This window comes from Nyctibius grandis, chromosome Z (genome assembly GCF_013368605.1).
Source record: "Nyctibius grandis isolate bNycGra1 chromosome Z, bNycGra1.pri, whole genome shotgun sequence".
NCBI lineage: Eukaryota > Metazoa > Chordata > Aves > Nyctibiiformes > Nyctibiidae > Nyctibius > Nyctibius grandis.
Genome location: NC_090695.1, coordinates 74,125,672 through 74,142,834, shown reverse-complemented (window position 1 = coordinate 74,142,834; position 17,163 = coordinate 74,125,672). Strand labels below are relative to the sequence as shown.

Here is a 17,163-nt window from a genome sequence, read left to right as displayed (position 1 = left end):
ACCAGCTCAGTGTTGATAAGATACTTTGGGACTATCAACACCTCATAGACGTAATTTCTGCCAAATTGGGTGGGGGTGGCAGGGAGAATTACCCTTTGCGACTCCAAGCTAGAGCAAGTGGATGGGAATAACTGGTACCCCTATTTTAGCTTGCATATCAGACATGAAATGTTTTTCCCTGTCTCACTGTGGCTTTTCCAAGGTCTTCCTCCACCAGAAGGTCTTACTCTCTTTCCAAAAAGTATGACATCACTGAATTTGTCATGGCATCCTTTAACACTGAGGACAGAGGATGACATTCGTGTTGAAGTGGAAAGGAAGAGTGTGAATGACAACGGTGATGAGAGCAGTGTTATTACTCAAGTGCCAGGAAATATGTCCACCTTGATCATTAAGGATCTTGAGCCTAGACAGCAATACATGTGCAGGGTACGGGTGAACACCAGGTCCCAAGGAGAATGGAGCAACTATCTGTATGCATGGACTTTCAGTGACAGTAAGTAGCTGATACACTTCCTTCTGTTTAATTCTTCATCTTTCTCCCAGTGATCAGACTGATTGTCACTTAATGACTACATTAAGTGTAATCCTTTGTTCTGGTAACATTTAGTTCCTGATGATCACTTTTGGTTGTTATTACTATTATTATGAAGATAGCTCAGTGTCCAAGGAAATCGTTATGCTGGAAATTGTCAGGAACTAATAATGGGGTTTAAGAAAAAATGGGGAAAACATATTAAAAGCTGGGGAATCTACATCTTCATTTCAGTATGATTCTTGCTTCTGACATACATAGCATTTTTTTGCCCCTCATAATGGTGAACCCACAAGAGTTCCCTGCTCCAAGCTCTTTTCTTCTTTTCAAAAAACCCCACTCAGACCCTGCAATTTAAATATGTCAATAGAGAAATAGACAGCAGTTAAAGACAGAAGAGAAGATAAAATGCAAGGTAAAACCCCTGTGAGCAAAGATTGGTTAAGTGTGCTACGCTGAAGACCAATGACCACCCTTGAATTCCCTAAGTGTGAGTAGTGTCCTTTCATAATGCCACAACAAATGCCCTGTCTGAATGAAGTACAATCTGAACAGATGTCCATCTGAATGGCTGGTGGGTGCCACTGCCCATACCACACACTGGAAAGGTGAGCTTCTTCCTCCTTACAGGTCACATGAGGAGGCCCTCAGTGAGATCCTACATGTATTAACAGAAGTATCAATGGCCATCATGAGACACACCAGTTTCCTAAGCTCTGATGCCGAACTGCACTAAGAAAAACATAAGGGTACTGTTTTCCAGGAGAAGGTACTTAGCTTAGTAGTCATGTGTGTGCCCACAAGTCCAGCACTCACCCCTGCTGGTGGTTTTCTGATGAAACTTGTGGAAATGTTGGTAACGATTTCCCTTCTTTCTAACAGCCTGTACACTGAGAGGGAATAGCTCCCTGCAGCAGTGAAAGTATGGGACCTGGGAATCACATGGGGATGATGATTCAGTACAGAAGAAAATTAACCCTTTCTGCATTAATTTTAAAGCAGTCATGTTGTACTTGCATACAGCTCAGAGCATTTGTATCTTCATCCAAGGACAGGAGTATACTGGATGTCACTCGAACCTCTGCTGGAAGTATGGAGTACTGCAACATGGGTGACAGCACATCAAGTTCATAAAACTATTGCATTCAGTTACCATATCTCATCAACGAAATTCTGCTCTGTTTAGCACAGCAAAAGCACCGAGGAAAGTGTTTGGCACACTGTGGGAAGGAGAAACAGGTGGATGTACACTCCAACACTTTGTGTGTGTTTGTGTTTGTTCTCAGGAATCCCTCCTGCACCATACAACATCAGGTTTTCTAACACCACGGACACATCCTCAGTCATCTCTTGGACAACTGCTGAGGGTCATTCTATCTCCTCCATCATCATCAGCTACAAAATTTATGGCAAGGCTGAGTACAACCACATCGATATTATCATAAAGAACACCAGCATTACTCAATACCATCTCAAGGGCCTTGAGCCAAACACTGTGTACCAGGTTCAGATTAATGCTCAGAACAACATTGGCCTGAGCAACCCAAACACGTCGTTTGAACTGAAGACTCTTCCAGAAACTAAAGGTTGGTTATTCCATCATGCTGGACTTGTACAAACCAGGGCCTGTGGTATAAACTAGTTAGCTAAGGCAAAGTCATAATATTATTTTTTTAATATTAATTTTCTTTTGCTCTTAATTTTGGCACACAACACAGCATCACCAAAATTTGATTCTTGGTTCACTGTATGGCACTGATGAAGTCACAACATGCAACATTTGCGTGTATCCACTAGAAAGTGCCCAACAGCTCATAAATTAAAGGAGCTGCATATAATAGGACTATTAGATCACTAAATGTGACTTCAGCTCTGCTCTGCCTGAATTCAGTGGGACCTGCAGGTGCTCATACATCTGAAAATCAGAGAATCCAATGCCTGTGACATTTTTTGAAAACAATGGGATATATCTTTATGTCTTTATACAGTTTACAAGACAGGAGTATTTAGCTATACATTGTTCATGACTTCTTCCGAATTATCTGGAAATAATGATGAACTCTTTATGTGCTTCCCCAACAGCTCCCTATGAATCAAGAGGAGGCAAAATGCTGCTTATTGCTATCCTTGGCTCCGCAGGGATGACCTGTGTGACAATCCTCCTGGCCTTTCTCATCATGCTGCAGTTAAAGCGAGCCAACTTCCAGCGCCGAATGGCTCAGGCTTTCCAAAATGTGGTGGTGGGTTTCCAGCTTTCCTGTGTCAGTGTGGTTATTAATTTTGGCCCCATCTTTTCCTGATTCTTTCATTTCCTTTTCCTTGTTCTTCCCAAATACTGTCTTCTCTTCTTGTGTGCAATTATTACTGTTGTAAAGTTTCTCTGCTAGTGACCCCGGAGCTAAAGCAATCACAGTTATAGGCAAAGAGGTAGAATCGCCTCATTGCACATAGAAAAAGTTGCACATCATTGGTCCTTCTCCCTTTTCTGCCTTGTCGCATCTGTGTATGGCAAGTGCTGAGCCAGAGAGAATGGAGGAGCCTGTTCACCCTCTATGAAGTTGTGGCTGATTTTGAAAACTATACTTCTTAACATTGCTTTTAAATATTAAATGACTGCTCCATCATGGCTTTTCAACTCGGGTGCAGCATACTAGGGATCGGTTAATGGCAACATCATAGTTCTGGCTGTGAGGAAATTGCTAAAGTTTGTAACATCACATAGAGATATCTTTCTCTGTGTATACACGTATATATTTGTATCCTGCTGTAGCATCTTTATCACTCTGCTTTCCAGTGCTATTCTCTCACTTCAGAAGGGAACCTGTGAAGTAGAATGAAGTTGGGCCAAAGAGCTCTTCCATATGGAACTGCACAGGTTGTTTCATAAACAGGGGGCCAGAAGGCTCATCCAAAAAGATGATCAGTCCCCAGGCCACACATAATAGCTCCGGCTCCTTGTCCCGAACCATTTACCAGAGAAATATTTCATGTGAATGTGTAACTGACGTAGAGATGTGTCCTCAAGTATGGAGGAAGATCATTTCCTGTTTCTTTGCTTTTTCCTTCCTCAGTCTTTCTACTGAGCCTGATGGGCACAGGATTTAGTCAAGCCTAATATGAGATAGATCTCAAACCTGACACTTAAGACTGGTTTTGAGATCAGTTTTACCAAATGATTTTTGCCCACCTCCTTCACCTTCAAGATGATTATAAAAGTGTTCAGGAGGCCTAGATCTACAAAGGTATTTATGCATAAATTAGGAGCCTGATTAGTGTGGTTGGATCTGGGCAGAAGTACTTGATGCAGTTAGTGTCTAAAGTTGGTGTAATTGTCTACTGTACTCACTCTCGCGTAAGCAAGAGATGGATCAGGAACTCTGTATGTGTGTGTGTACATGAGTGAACACACATGTATTTGGGGAGTGTAATCACAGCATTGCTCAGTAAAGTAGAAATCACAGTTAATGTCATTTGCTTAACTCTGTTACAGAGGGAAGAGCCAGCTGTACAGTTTAACTCGGGAACTCTCACCCTGAGCAGGAAAGCCAAAAACAGCCCAGATCCCACTATTTATCCAGTTCTTGAGTGGAATGACATAAAATTTCAAGATGTGATTGGGGAAGGTAACTTTGGGCAAGTCCTGAAAGCACGCATTAAGAAAGACGGCTTACGCATGGACGCTGCGATTAAAAGGATGAAAGGTATTGACTGAGATGAAAGACCTTCCTCGGTTGTTTTTTCCAAGTGTTTCTCTGTCATAAGAAATGCTTATCATCTCTCTCCTAAAGCTAAAACAAATACTCAAAGTTGCTCGTGAAACTGTATTATTAGCTGTCACTAGGCCAAGATTAGTGCCCTTGCAAAGGCCATATTTCTGCACAGTCAGGTTGGTTTGTATTTCTCTCTAATTGTTAATATCTTTAAAAATTATGTATTATTCAATTCATAGGTCAATATGAACTTCATATGTTAGTTCGCCTGCAAGTGGGAGCCGTTAAAAGATGCCTTTAATAGAGAGAGGAGCACAGAGCTAAACTCGGGGCACAGCATTTGCTCACCTTGCTTTACCTTAGCCATTCAGAGACAACTATACCTAGGCATTCGTATATATACATACACTGAGGATCACTCATTTTCTTTGTACTCGTTGGGCATGACTGCCATGTTCCAGAGAGGACTACACTACTTAGAATACTGCATATTTACTTGAAATTCACTAGATTATTTGAAATTCACTAGATTATTATCTAGGCAAATTGGGATACACCATTAGGTATGATGACCATTTGAAAAAGAGACAAGGTCTGCATACAGGCGGAAATAATCAACAGCACACACACGGAAAGATTTTTAGGCAGCTAGTTTTCATATGGTCTGCTACAACATTTTACATTCTCAATAAGGGAAGTGATGTGGTATATTAAGATGCTTTCTTCCTCTGCAGATGGCTGCTACAGACATTAAGTTCTCTCTTTTTTTCCTTCAATTGAGAAGTCCTACTTTTTTTCAGTAAATACTAATTTATCTTAGAATTTTTCTCTTTCTATTGGGGCCGAAGCAGTAGTGCCCCAGGCAGCCCAGAGTCCTCATAATTAACAACAATATGGTCATAAATTCAGTTCAAAGGAAAACATAAACGCATGCTTATTTGATTTTCAGAGTATGCCTCAAAAGATGATCACAGAGACTTTGCTGGAGAACTTGAAGTTCTTTGTAAACTTGGTCATCATCCCAATATCATAAATCTTTTGGGAGCATGTGAACATCGGGGTAAGATATTTTTGAATACATGTACTTTAAAAATTAATTTAAAAAAAACCCCTCACAGTACAGCCCATACAGTCCATTGAAACACTGGCTCACAAGCAGGTCTCTCTGCAAAATTTGTTAAAAAGCCAAACAAACCTGGTTTTAGATCAACAAGCCCACATTAATCCTTCAGAAATTATATTCATCAATAGCTCTCTCTGAACCTAGGAATTATGCTGTTTGATATTTCCCCTCCAGTCTGCTTTATGTTTATTTCTTTTTTACTCAAAGCAGTGTAAGTGTGCAAATACTATTACTGACCATCTTTTACTTTGTGATGTGCTCACTATCTGATGTTTCACCAGGATATCTTTATCTTGCTATTGAATATGCCCCCCATGGAAATTTACTGGACTTCCTTCGGAAAAGCAGAGTGCTAGAGACAGACCCAGCATTTGCTATTGCCAACAGTACTGCATCCACACTTTCCTCTCAGCAGCTTCTGCATTTTGCAGCAGATGTTGCCAGAGGGATGGACTACTTGAGCCAGAAACAGGTCAGTCTTCAACTCCCTACCCACTGAGAGCACCGCAATTCATTTTTCAGGGACTATGCCTTTTAACGAAATCAAAATAAGGTTTTAATTTTAGCTTCTATAGCACCTACTGGTTGAGTTTTATTTTGTTGTGCTCAATTAGCCCTATCAAATGCTATGGTCATGGGGAATCGAGGAAGAGGCATTGAAACTCTCAAACAACACGGTAACTAACTGGTTTCATCTTCAGATAAAGTTTAAAATCTTCTTGGTAGTGACGTACCAAGCTGTTTGTTTTGGGTTTTGTTCTTATTCTGAATGTTTGCAATTTTCAAAATAGCACTCACATAATACATTTAAAGCTCATAGATACTGTGGTGATTTCCATTTTTTTTTTAAATTTTAGTTTATTCATCGAGATTTGGCAGCAAGAAACATCTTGGTTGGAGAAAATTATGTTGCAAAAATAGCTGACTTTGGCTTATCAAGAGGTCAAGAAGTTTACGTTAAGAAGACCATGGTAAGGATCAAAACAAACTGATGTAGTCTATTTTCCTCATTTTTTTTTCTTTTTTTCTCTACTTTGTGTTTTCATATGAACAAAAATGCAAACTCATAGGTACTACAGAAGTGATTATTTAAATGTTATATATTAACATGTATAAATATTTATATTGTGTTTATTAGTATTAATATACACATATTACTTGTAAATGAATTCTATACCATGTTTATAATATAATGTACAATGTAACTGAAAAATTATTTATATGAATATTAATGGCAGTAAAATAACCAATTTTGCAGCCAGTTATGAGATTTAGTAAAAATGTATTATAAATAACCATATAAGATACATTTGACATATGAAGAGGATATGTGCATGTGGTGGATCTGTACAGCTATGAAAATAATATTTTCATACCAGAATTTGTCCACCTGCGGCAAGCTAGTCTAATTCTATTCAATGAGGCCAAAGTTAGCAAGATGGTAACCACAGGTATGTCAGGATCTACAAGCTAAAAAAAACTGTCCAGAGCTAATGCTTTGGAAGATCTGAAAGAGGAATATGTGTAATAGGCATCATGCAGTCATAGACCAGGAATAAACCTCGGTGGTGAAGGGAACAGTGTTGGTTAGAGGCATCGTAAGACATCACTCAGGAATTATTTCCATTTCCTTTTGATGGTGTTGGATAAATTTTCTATTAGCTTTAGTGTGAACTGTCCCTTTGGGAAGTAAATGCACAACTTGGAGAAATAAGTTTATTTACTCTATAAAGCTTACTTGCATAAAGTCAGTTTTCATTAAGGTAATACACAGAACAATTTTTGGGGTATAAATTGCAATATTGCTATTCCAACCACCAACAAATAAACTTTCATGAAATAATTTCCAGGGACGCCTTCCAGTGCGATGGATGGCAATTGAATCTTTGAATTACAGTGTTTACACGACAAACAGTGATGTGTAAGTATATTTTCAAGGGGTCTTTTTTTAATAAAGAAATATTTTTCAATATCAAGGAAAGCTTGACAGCCAGGATGACACATCCACTCCTAACTCAACTCAGTAGCTGTGTCAGCATGAGCGAGCAATGGAAGCAAAAATAAAACCCACAACAAAAAAGTTACTTTTATTTAATCATCAGTGTCTAAAAAAGTTCTGTGCTCACAAGCTAATTCGATTTGGGCCAGTACTTTAGCTCTGTTTCTCATTTGAGATCAGAAACCTGATGAATCCTTCAGAAATCCAGAGGAACTCAGTATTTTAGTCAGGAAACTGGAGGTGATATTTGGCAAAGCAATTCTGTAATAACACTATTTGCTGAGAGACCACAGTCTACTAAAGGACTCTGGTTGATGGACTCACAGTGAATTAATTTTGCTAAAGATCTCACTCCTGCTTCTGATTCTAAGAACCCTGTTGTTATACAAAAATTAATAAAAAAATATAAAAGAATGAATCACAACTCTCTGTGTTCTCTGAATACTAGCAAAATTATCTACCATTTAAAAATATGAAATCTTGTTGCATTCTTGTTGCATTCCCTAATATCCCTCTGTTGCAGGTGGTCATATGGTGTCCTGTTATGGGAAATTGTTAGTTTAGGTAAGTATCTGAATTTTGTACTGCACAAATAAACCAATCTGAGTCAAGCCAGCTCCATTCACTCAGTCTGTTAAAAATCTATTGCTTTGCAACATATTTCAGTTTTCTCTGTTTCATTCTACTAAATTTTATTTAGCTTCAGTATGCTTGGAAATGCAATTGTCACATTTTCAGTTCAGGTACCATTCTAAATGAGAAAAACATTATGACCATGTTTTCACTGCAATGTGAAACCTAGGCCATATCTAAATATAAAATCCAGCATATCACATGATTTATAGCCCTAATCCAATATGTTTTGAGTTTGATGGGTGGCTTTTGCTCAGCCTTCCTGAGTTATAAATCAAGAATTAAATTTTAGTGACTTTTAAGGGGGGGCAAACATATGCTACTCCAAGTATTCTCGAAGAAAATTTTCTAACATTAATCTTCAAATAAAATTTAGAGTTCATTTCTGCACACACCTTTATTCATGTTGTATGTGATAGAGCCTCAAACCATTCAAAATATGTTACGTAGTCTTTAGGATTCGCCTTGGAGTGTGCCCCATGGTTTGCTGGCCAAGCGATGCACACTGACTGAGGTGCACATTGAGTACTGGACTAACCATGAACTCTTGCTTTCTAATTTGGTCCCAGCTTTCCTTCCTAAACAGGTTTGTGCTAGATACGGATGGGAACTAACACACTGCAGTGTGGAAAACCAAGAGTCTAAGCAACCAAACATCTGCAAAAAGGGGCAAAACCAGCTTGAGTCCATACAGGATCTTATTATCACCATGCTAATGAAGGAATGGCTTGCCTATTGCCATAAATGGTATTACAAAACTAGTTCAAATACAAGCAGATACAGGCCCTCAGAGTTGTAGAGAAATTTAGGCCAGCCCCACAGATGATAAAAGTTTTTATTAGCTTTTGTTATTTTTATTCACTTTTATTTTTCTCATCAATACTGTGCATTAAGCAGTACGGAAACATTAACAACAAAAATGTAGCTGCAAAATATTCCCTGTCTTTGGACTGATTTACCTGGTACTGAATCACTCATTTTTTTTCATTTCTGCTATGAAATTTAACTTTCTGTTACTAAAAACATGGTGTGTTCATGACAATAGTTAAACTCTCCTTTAGGTGGAACACCATATTGTGGAATGACATGTGCAGAACTCTATGAAAAACTGCCTCAAGGGTACAGACTGGAAAAGCCTCTCAACTGTGATGATGAAGTGTAAGTAACTGCCTCAGCAAACAGAACAAAATAGAATATCACAACATCTGCAAGAGGAAATATATGTCTAAAAAAGGCTAATAAAACAAACATTTTTTCAGGAAAACATAAAAACTACATTTTAAAAAAAAACATTTTAAAAAGGGTGCACAAGTGGAAATAATTACTGAAGTCCTTTTGTATCCAGCACGCACTCTTATTTGCCATGAACCTTTCCCCAGGCTCTCTGCTCCCACCAGATACCCTGGTCTTTACACAACATGGCTGGGCTTTACCTCAAAGAGAGCTTTTTGATTATTCTAGAGAAAAAGAAAATTATTTTCAGACAGCAACCAGCTGTGGACAATGTAACTCTGGCTATGTATAAATCCATTTTCCTTTGAAAAATGGAATGTGCACAATCTTCCACTAAACATGAATTTGTAGCTTTAACCTATGCATCTAAACTATCAAATGTTGGTGTTTGATTTTCAAAGGTATGACCTAATGAGACAGTGCTGGAGGGAGAAACCATATGAAAGACCATCATTTGCTCAGATACTGGTGTCATTGAACAGGATGTTAGAAGAAAGGAAGGTAAGAATGAATCCCTAGAAAAGAATTAGGCCATGAATAATTTCACTATAGTCTAGGATTCTTGAGGTAATGCACCTTGCATCACACTCTTTCTGTTTATTTCCTTCCCAGACCTATGTGAATACTACCCTATACGAGAAGTTTACTTACGCAGGCATTGATTGCTCCGCTGAAGAAGCTGCTTAAGACAGGAGAAATCTTCATTTGTCAATGATGTACTGAAGAAAACCAAAACTCCATCTGCTGGAGCCCAAAATGTGACGTGCTGTGTAGAACTGTGTATAGCTCTAACTGTATATAATACAGTAATACTGTTTTACTACAGATATGTATGTGTATGTCACACAGTAACCTCTGCCTCCACAGGCTGTAGAGTGTATATACTGTTCAGAGTAGGAAGAGACTGAAGTCATGAAATCTGCTGTTCCATATGCAGGGTTTTCTTTTTTCCTAGTCATATAGATATAGTGTATACATACAATTACTGTAATGCATTAGGTATTGCCATCTTAGGTATTTTTTATACTTTCCAAGAGCTACTGATAGCAAAGTTGGTATCTTATAGCAGTATTTCATAGACATTTCACCGTGATTCAAACAAAAATGCTAAGCTCAGTGTGACAATGGGAGTTGCAAGCAAATGTCAACCCAGTATGCTCACCAAGGATAATTAATTACTAAGTAAGACTCCTGTTTGTATGTAAAAGTGAGCTAGTAGAAATAACCTGTTCAAAAATTCTATTGACACTTGTAAGATGTAAGGCATGCTATTGCTCTTTCATTGTCAGGTTTAACAGTCAGTGTTTGCCTATATGCAATATATGCATATATTTTGAAGCATTTAATGCTATTGGAGACAGCCATACAGTAATTATCATGAACCATAGGATTGAGGAACATACTACATATTGTAAAACACATTTTTGCAATTAGCCTGGATACACATGAGGCCTATTCAATTTGTATTTCACTTAATAATGTCACTGCATTATTATAAATTACTACCTATTATATACAAGCAGGGCTTACTTACTTTTGCTTATTTTATCTCTTATGCAGTTTGTAGTGTGGTATGGCCTCTTAAAAATACTGTACTGAAATGCTTCAAAACACTGATATTTGGCCTGCCAGAAAGATCTTCTAGTCCTTAGGTTAGACAATTAGAGGCAGTATTGGCCTGAGCTTCTGCTGTCGAGTCAACCATGTGGGATCCTGTGGGTTTACCCTGTTCAAACTTCACATATCAGCTAACCGCAGGCTTTGCACATGTGTTGCCCTCATCCCCCTGTGCATAACTGACCATCAGAACACAGTGACTTTCTAGCTGTGTGGATCAGGTCACACCCCAAGATTGGGGGAAGATGCTAGAGAGAAAGAGAAAAAGGTTTCCCCTTCTGATACTTAGTTTGTGGATGGGTATTTGGTTGGTTACAAGGCAGGAATATCACAGCAGAGTATAGACTAACATACTGGCATACACCAGGCTGACTCAAACAGGAGAAGCACCAGAAGCCTTATTAAAGGGGAGTAAGTCAACAAACAAGGGTCCTGAGATGACTTGTGTGACCTTGAGAGAAGCAGAACTTGCACTGTAAGTACAGGTGCTACAATCCGAGCTTACAAAGAGAGCACAGATTCACTGGACCAAGGAACAACTCCAAAATGGAAAAGAAAAATTAATTCCACTGTATTTTTCATAAAAAACAACTTGCCCAGGCACTTTTGAAGCATGGGCATTGCATTTTGCAGTCCAGCCAGGTTTCTACAGGTCAGTGAGGTGAACAGGAATGGACCGCTTCGGGTGTTTTCTAGACTGCCAGGCAAAGCTAGCTAACAACTTCTGCTGGAACTGCTCCACTTTCTGTACAGAATTTTTCACAGGTCCAAAACAGCTCATTGTCTCACACATCTCTAATGAGCAGACAACTGACTATTGTGCTACTTGATGTGAACCCCTTCTTCTGTGGCAAACTTTTACTTGGACCAATATGCCACATGAGGAAAGAATCACAGAGTCATTCGTCTACCCAATAGGTCTTAATACTGTGTGCATTTAACTACTCAAGCGTCACTGTAAATTTAGCTAAAGGTCAGTTAAGTGTCCTTACAAATGTTCTTCATATCTTCATTTAACATTGTGGCATGCATTAACTTTCTAATTTGCTGTAGTGAAATTTAGGTGTTTTTTAAATTGCCATTTTAAAAAATCCATGCCGAAGAAAACAATAACTACAATACACAGCTTGAGATGTCTCTATTCAGTCTATACATCACAGAACTATAGCTATTAAAAACATTCACTAGCTCTGTTAGAGTCTCAGATGGACAAATAGCTTCTATACTTGCAACGTGCACTGGGTATCCCAGGTGCAATAGCTAGATTTTACTGTCTGTTATCTGGTGCTGGAAAGCCCAATACATGACAGTAGGTGGCTGTCCTGGTTTCATGGGGATAAAATTTATAGAATCAAGTTTCTGTTAGCTTTTGTTTCAGTTTGTGGCCGGCCATGGTGATCAAGGTCATTAGCAGTTAAATCCAGGGCAGCTGAACCTGGCTGGTCCACAGGTGTATTCTATATCATTAATGTCAAGTTCACTACAAAAGGGAGGGCTTGCTGGGGAGAGGGGGGGCTGGTTTTGCTCTCTTCTAGTCTCTCTTTTTCTCCTTCTCAGCAATTGCTGTCCTTGGAGTGACTTGCCACAGCTCAGTGTGGGCTAAGTATAATTTTGCGTGTTTTGTATTACCATTGATTTGGTTTCTTTATTTTATTAAATCTGTTTAAATTTAACCCACGAGTCTCCCTGCTTTTCACAATTCCCTTCCTTGGTCGGGGAAGGGATACTGGGTTAAGTTTTCAACTTAACCATTAGCAGGTTGTACGTTCTGCCTTCCACAGCACAATACATCAGATCCCACGTCCCCTGCTTCCCAACTGTCTTCTATTTGTTTCTTTGCTGTCAGGAGCATAACGCTACCAGTGCCAACAGTTTTCCATTATTCCAAATACCCCAAGTCCTAACATTCTTGATACATTTACGTTTACATTTACACCTATGGACAAGCTTTGAGTATCATCAGCTATTCCCCATGTTGTTTTTTGATATCACAGTATTAGTTTTCCCATATTGTCTTGCATACAGTTATCAAGCTCATGCTCAGTACAAGATTTTGGGAAAGAAAAGAAGCGTTTCAGACAAGTGGAGCTGGCCGTGCTGTGAGAAGTTATGTGACACAGAAGGGCAGGTAGCTGCTTACGGTCAAGTGTTATCTATAGTTTAAAAAGAAATTACCAGACATCTGATCAGAGAAAGTGGAGACTTCAAGAACAAAAAAGGCAGAAGCAAAGCTGCCACATAACTTCATCCTCAAGCCTTGTCCCTCACCATCCTCAACTTCCATCTAGTGCAACAGCTCTGATTTTGTTTTGTCTGCTCTCAGACTGTTGAACAAAGTCCTTAATATGTCCAAGCAAACTCAATATCTACAAAACACAGTGTGCTTGGCAGGAAAGCTAAGAAATGATCTGAGAACAGACATCACTGGCTATGTAATGCAAGGTTCACTAGATACCATTGTGAGGGGAGGGGTAACAAAAACTCCAAGCAAGCACCTTTACCCTCATTAGACTGGCTGAAAAGTAAGGTGTAATTGCCCTTGGGGATGTCTGAATTCAGCCAATCCACTCAATGGCTGCACTTCTCCCACTCCTCAGTAACCCAAAAGGAAGCACACATCTGGTCTTAAATGATGGGGATGTTTAATTCTTACTTCTCTGTGGACAGACTGTGCCTCACACCGCTGTAAAGTCAAACACAGCGCCTCTCCACTACCCAAAATATAATGGTCAGGCATTTGCTGAAACTAAAATACAAAATGTTGACTATTACATACATCTCATCTAAATGTATAAATACCTGATGGAAGAAAGTAAGGCAGATGAAGCAGCCTCTTCTCAGCAGTATCCAGTGACAAGATGAGAAGCAATGGGCATAAAGAGAAATCTAGGAAAGTCCATTGAGGGTGATCAAGCCATGGGTTGCTCAGAGAGGTTGTAGAGTCTGCAGCCTTAGAGATATTCAAAACCTGACTGGACACTGCAGAGGACTAGATTAGATGATCTCCCCAGATGCCTTCCAATCCCAGCTACACCATGATTCTGTGAACTCTGCAAGATGGGGCAAGGGAAATGCAGAAGATAAGTAGAGGCTCAGCTAAAGAGCCCAAGCAATTAATTACAAGGGCATAGTTCAGGTGTGGTCAAATGCAAATTTTCCCTCTTGCTGCCAATTCCCTCCCTGTGCTGGTACGTGACTTTCCCTGCTCCCAACACACCATTTTGCCTTTCCCCAAGTCACATACTGATCATTCCCACATGCAAGGTGTCCTGGTTTGGCCTAAACCAGGCCGATTTTCCTTTCAGTGATTTTTACTTTCAGCTAAGTCTCCTCTAAGTAACTGCACTTTCTGAAACTAACTGCATGTTTGCAGACAGTGTCTGCTTCCAGGACTGATAACACTCGAAGTTTGTAGTTATCGCTGAGGCACCGGTAGGGATGTTGTGCAGTAAGGCTCTTGCTGTACTTGTTCTTAGAGAAACCAAGGTCACTGCTGAATTCCTCACTGCTTACAAGTGAAGAGCCGAAGGGGGGTCGCAGCTGCAGCGGGGAGCAGACAGGGCAGGTGACCCAAAATTGACCAACGAGGGTATTCCATCCCATACACGTCATTCTCAGTATAAAGCGGGGGGATCACGAGGGTCTCGCTCTCTTTCTGCTATGGCCGGTGTCCAAGGAGGACTCCGTCTGTTTTCCTACTGCCCCCGATCCCGATCCGTGCGTTCCTGAATCCAGCTCTCGACCGTCGCTAGGCCCAGTCTGGGCCTTCCCGGAGCCTGCCCTGCAGTGCCGGTGGTGACGTGGCTGACTTCAGGGGAGCTCAATCTTGGTTTTGTATATATATATTTGTATATATTTGATTATTTCTATTATTGTTATTATACTCTTTTTCATTATTATAGTTTATTAAAACTGCTTTAATTTTCCAACCCAGAAGTCTCTCTCCCTTTTCCTCTGGGGGGAGGGGGGGGGATAACAGAGAGCATCTGCCGCAGGTTTAATAGCCAGCCCAGCTTTAAACCGTGACACAAGGCGACTGGTTAGACACAGGGGAACACTGATTAAACAACAGTTGGAACAAAGCAAGCCAAACTGTCCAGGCTGCAAGTCAAAGTCCTCAAATCAAGCAAACCTAGTGTAATGTTTCCTTCAGAGCTCTTTCACATATGCACTTAACAGAACAACATATGACACAGGTGACAATATTCCCGCTGTAGGAGCCAACAGTTTTAGCAAGTCCCTCTGTAAACTGTGGAGGTCCAATCAGACCACAGCAGCTTCTCACACCTTCAAAACATGAACTAAACTTCCAGCTCCTGGAGATGCTGCGTCAGGTTTTGCAGTAGCTAAGACTATATCATAAATATATATGGGAAAGAGAAAAGTAACTTACAGCAGGCAGCAGCAGAAAGATGACAGAGATATGACTCGGAGTTAATTCACAGTTCCAGTAATTAACTGCACCTGTATTCACATCACCTTTCAGTTTTGGTGGAATTTCATTACTTCCAGCATCAGAAAACTGTTTTATTTTGTTATTTTTACAACAAAGTTAGTATCTAAAATTATTTTACTTCCTGCAGACAGTATTTTATCCATTTGGTTTTAATAATTCAATAGTCAACTACACAAAGAAGTTAAGAAGACGACAAGTGAGATGTCAGATGATGGAGGTTCCTTAGAAGGCCTATAGAGCCTCAGAACTACCCATTTGGTCACTGCTAATACCTTGTTGGATGACTAACACAGGTTTCTCTGCTAAGTAGGACAGGCTCTACAGAGCAGACATTCATCTCTTTCCTTAGATTTACTCCAAGCCAAATAATAAAGGCAATCCTCACTAAAAAGATCTACTTTCAAAGCTGGGAAGATCCATGAGCAAGTCTATCTCCTTTGTAAACAACATGCCAAAACCCCCTCTCTAAGCTGTAGTAAGGCCTAGAGATGCAAGGAACCTAGGGCCCTGTATACAGGACTGTTCTATTAATATAGACAGAAGTATTACCTATTCTTGGGTGAAGGAAAATCAGGAGCTTTTTTTTGACATTCTGAGAAGCTGATAAAGGACAATAAATACACAATGCTATTTTTAACCACAGCTGTCGCCTGTCAGTATCTCATAAAACAGGACACATTCCCCAAATACTTCAATGCTAAGAAGCAGCTACAGTGATTTTTAACCTTCAGTACTGACTACTCATTCTTCAGGGCATGTCTGTGAAAACCTTGAGATCTGCTTTACACTACTGATCTTCTCTTACAGGGTCCTCCATCAAGACCATTTTTCCTCACCACTCTCAGCTTGCTTTGATGAATCAGTGCAAAGCACAACTTCAGCTCAGAGCTAGTGCTGTACAAAAAATGTGGTCCATTCTTACATTTTCATTTCCTTCTGTTTTCATCACAGAAATGTGAGTGGCAACAGACTTTAAAATCCTCCCGTCTGAAGGTAGCAGATGCTGAATCCTATCTTAAGTGGGAGACAGGTAATTATATCCTGGAGTACAGTCCAACTTTAGATGAAGCAGTGAACATATTTACTTCTTGAAATATTCTACTTTTTGGAACCCTTGTTAGTCTGTACAGCTTATTGTTTTTACAGTTGAAAAGCTTCCTAAAGTCTCAACTTCCAATCATAGAATCGTTTTGGTTGGAAAAGACCAACCATTAACCTAGCACTGCCAAGTCCACCACTAAACCATGTCCCTAAGCACCACATCTATATGTCTTTTAAACACCTCCAGGGATGGTGACTCAACCACTTCCCTGGGCAGCCTGTTCTAACACTTGACAAACTTATTTAAAAGAGACCAGCCAGTTCTGCTCCAGAAGAGGTCACATTTCTACCCTTATGCCTTTTTGTGTCAATTAGTACATTAAACACGACTAAGTTTGTTTTCTGTCTCACTAAAAGCGGATGGAGAGGTACAGAGAAACAGGAAGGGTAAGGGAAAAAGAAAACATCTTAAACATTCATCACGCAGCAGAAATTTAAGTTTTATTTCACAGAGGCTGAACATGGCAAAATCAAAAGTTATATCCAGAACTTTTAACAATAAGTACTTTCACTTACTGCAAATGATAGTTTTCAACTACACACAGTAAGGATGATTACAGAAATAATACTCTTGTAAACAGAACAGAAAAAAATGTATGGGTTTGCTGTTTAACACCAGAATTCACCCTGTGCATCTTACTTATTTGTATTTTGTGCGTTTGTGTTTTCTCCTTCCTGTATATCTTAAGCTTCAGAAGTAGATACAGTCAAGTTTTCCCATTAGATTTTCCCATTGTCCTCTTTTTTTACATCAGA

The 17,163-nt window shown here is 39.6% G+C and overlaps 1 protein-coding gene across 1 annotated transcript in view; it reads left to right on the top strand.

Moving 5' to 3' along the window:
- Nucleotides 1-12,711, top strand: part of TEK (TEK receptor tyrosine kinase) — a 43,143-nt gene extending 30,432 nt beyond the window's left edge. The window contains exons 12-23 of the mRNA XM_068423160.1: nt 203-496; nt 1,822-2,121; nt 2,618-2,775; nt 4,026-4,236; nt 5,195-5,305; nt 5,650-5,840; nt 6,226-6,339; nt 7,219-7,289; nt 7,891-7,931; nt 9,062-9,158; nt 9,635-9,734; nt 9,846-12,711. Coding sequence (XP_068279261.1) covers nt 203-496; nt 1,822-2,121; nt 2,618-2,775; nt 4,026-4,236; nt 5,195-5,305; nt 5,650-5,840; nt 6,226-6,339; nt 7,219-7,289; nt 7,891-7,931; nt 9,062-9,158; nt 9,635-9,734; nt 9,846-9,920 — 1,763 coding nt within the window. The 3' untranslated portion in view covers nt 9,921-12,711. The remainder of the gene's footprint in view (nt 1-202; nt 497-1,821; nt 2,122-2,617; nt 2,776-4,025; nt 4,237-5,194; nt 5,306-5,649; nt 5,841-6,225; nt 6,340-7,218; nt 7,290-7,890; nt 7,932-9,061; nt 9,159-9,634; nt 9,735-9,845) is intronic.
- The last annotated feature ends 4,452 nt before the right edge of the window (nt 12,712-17,163 follow it).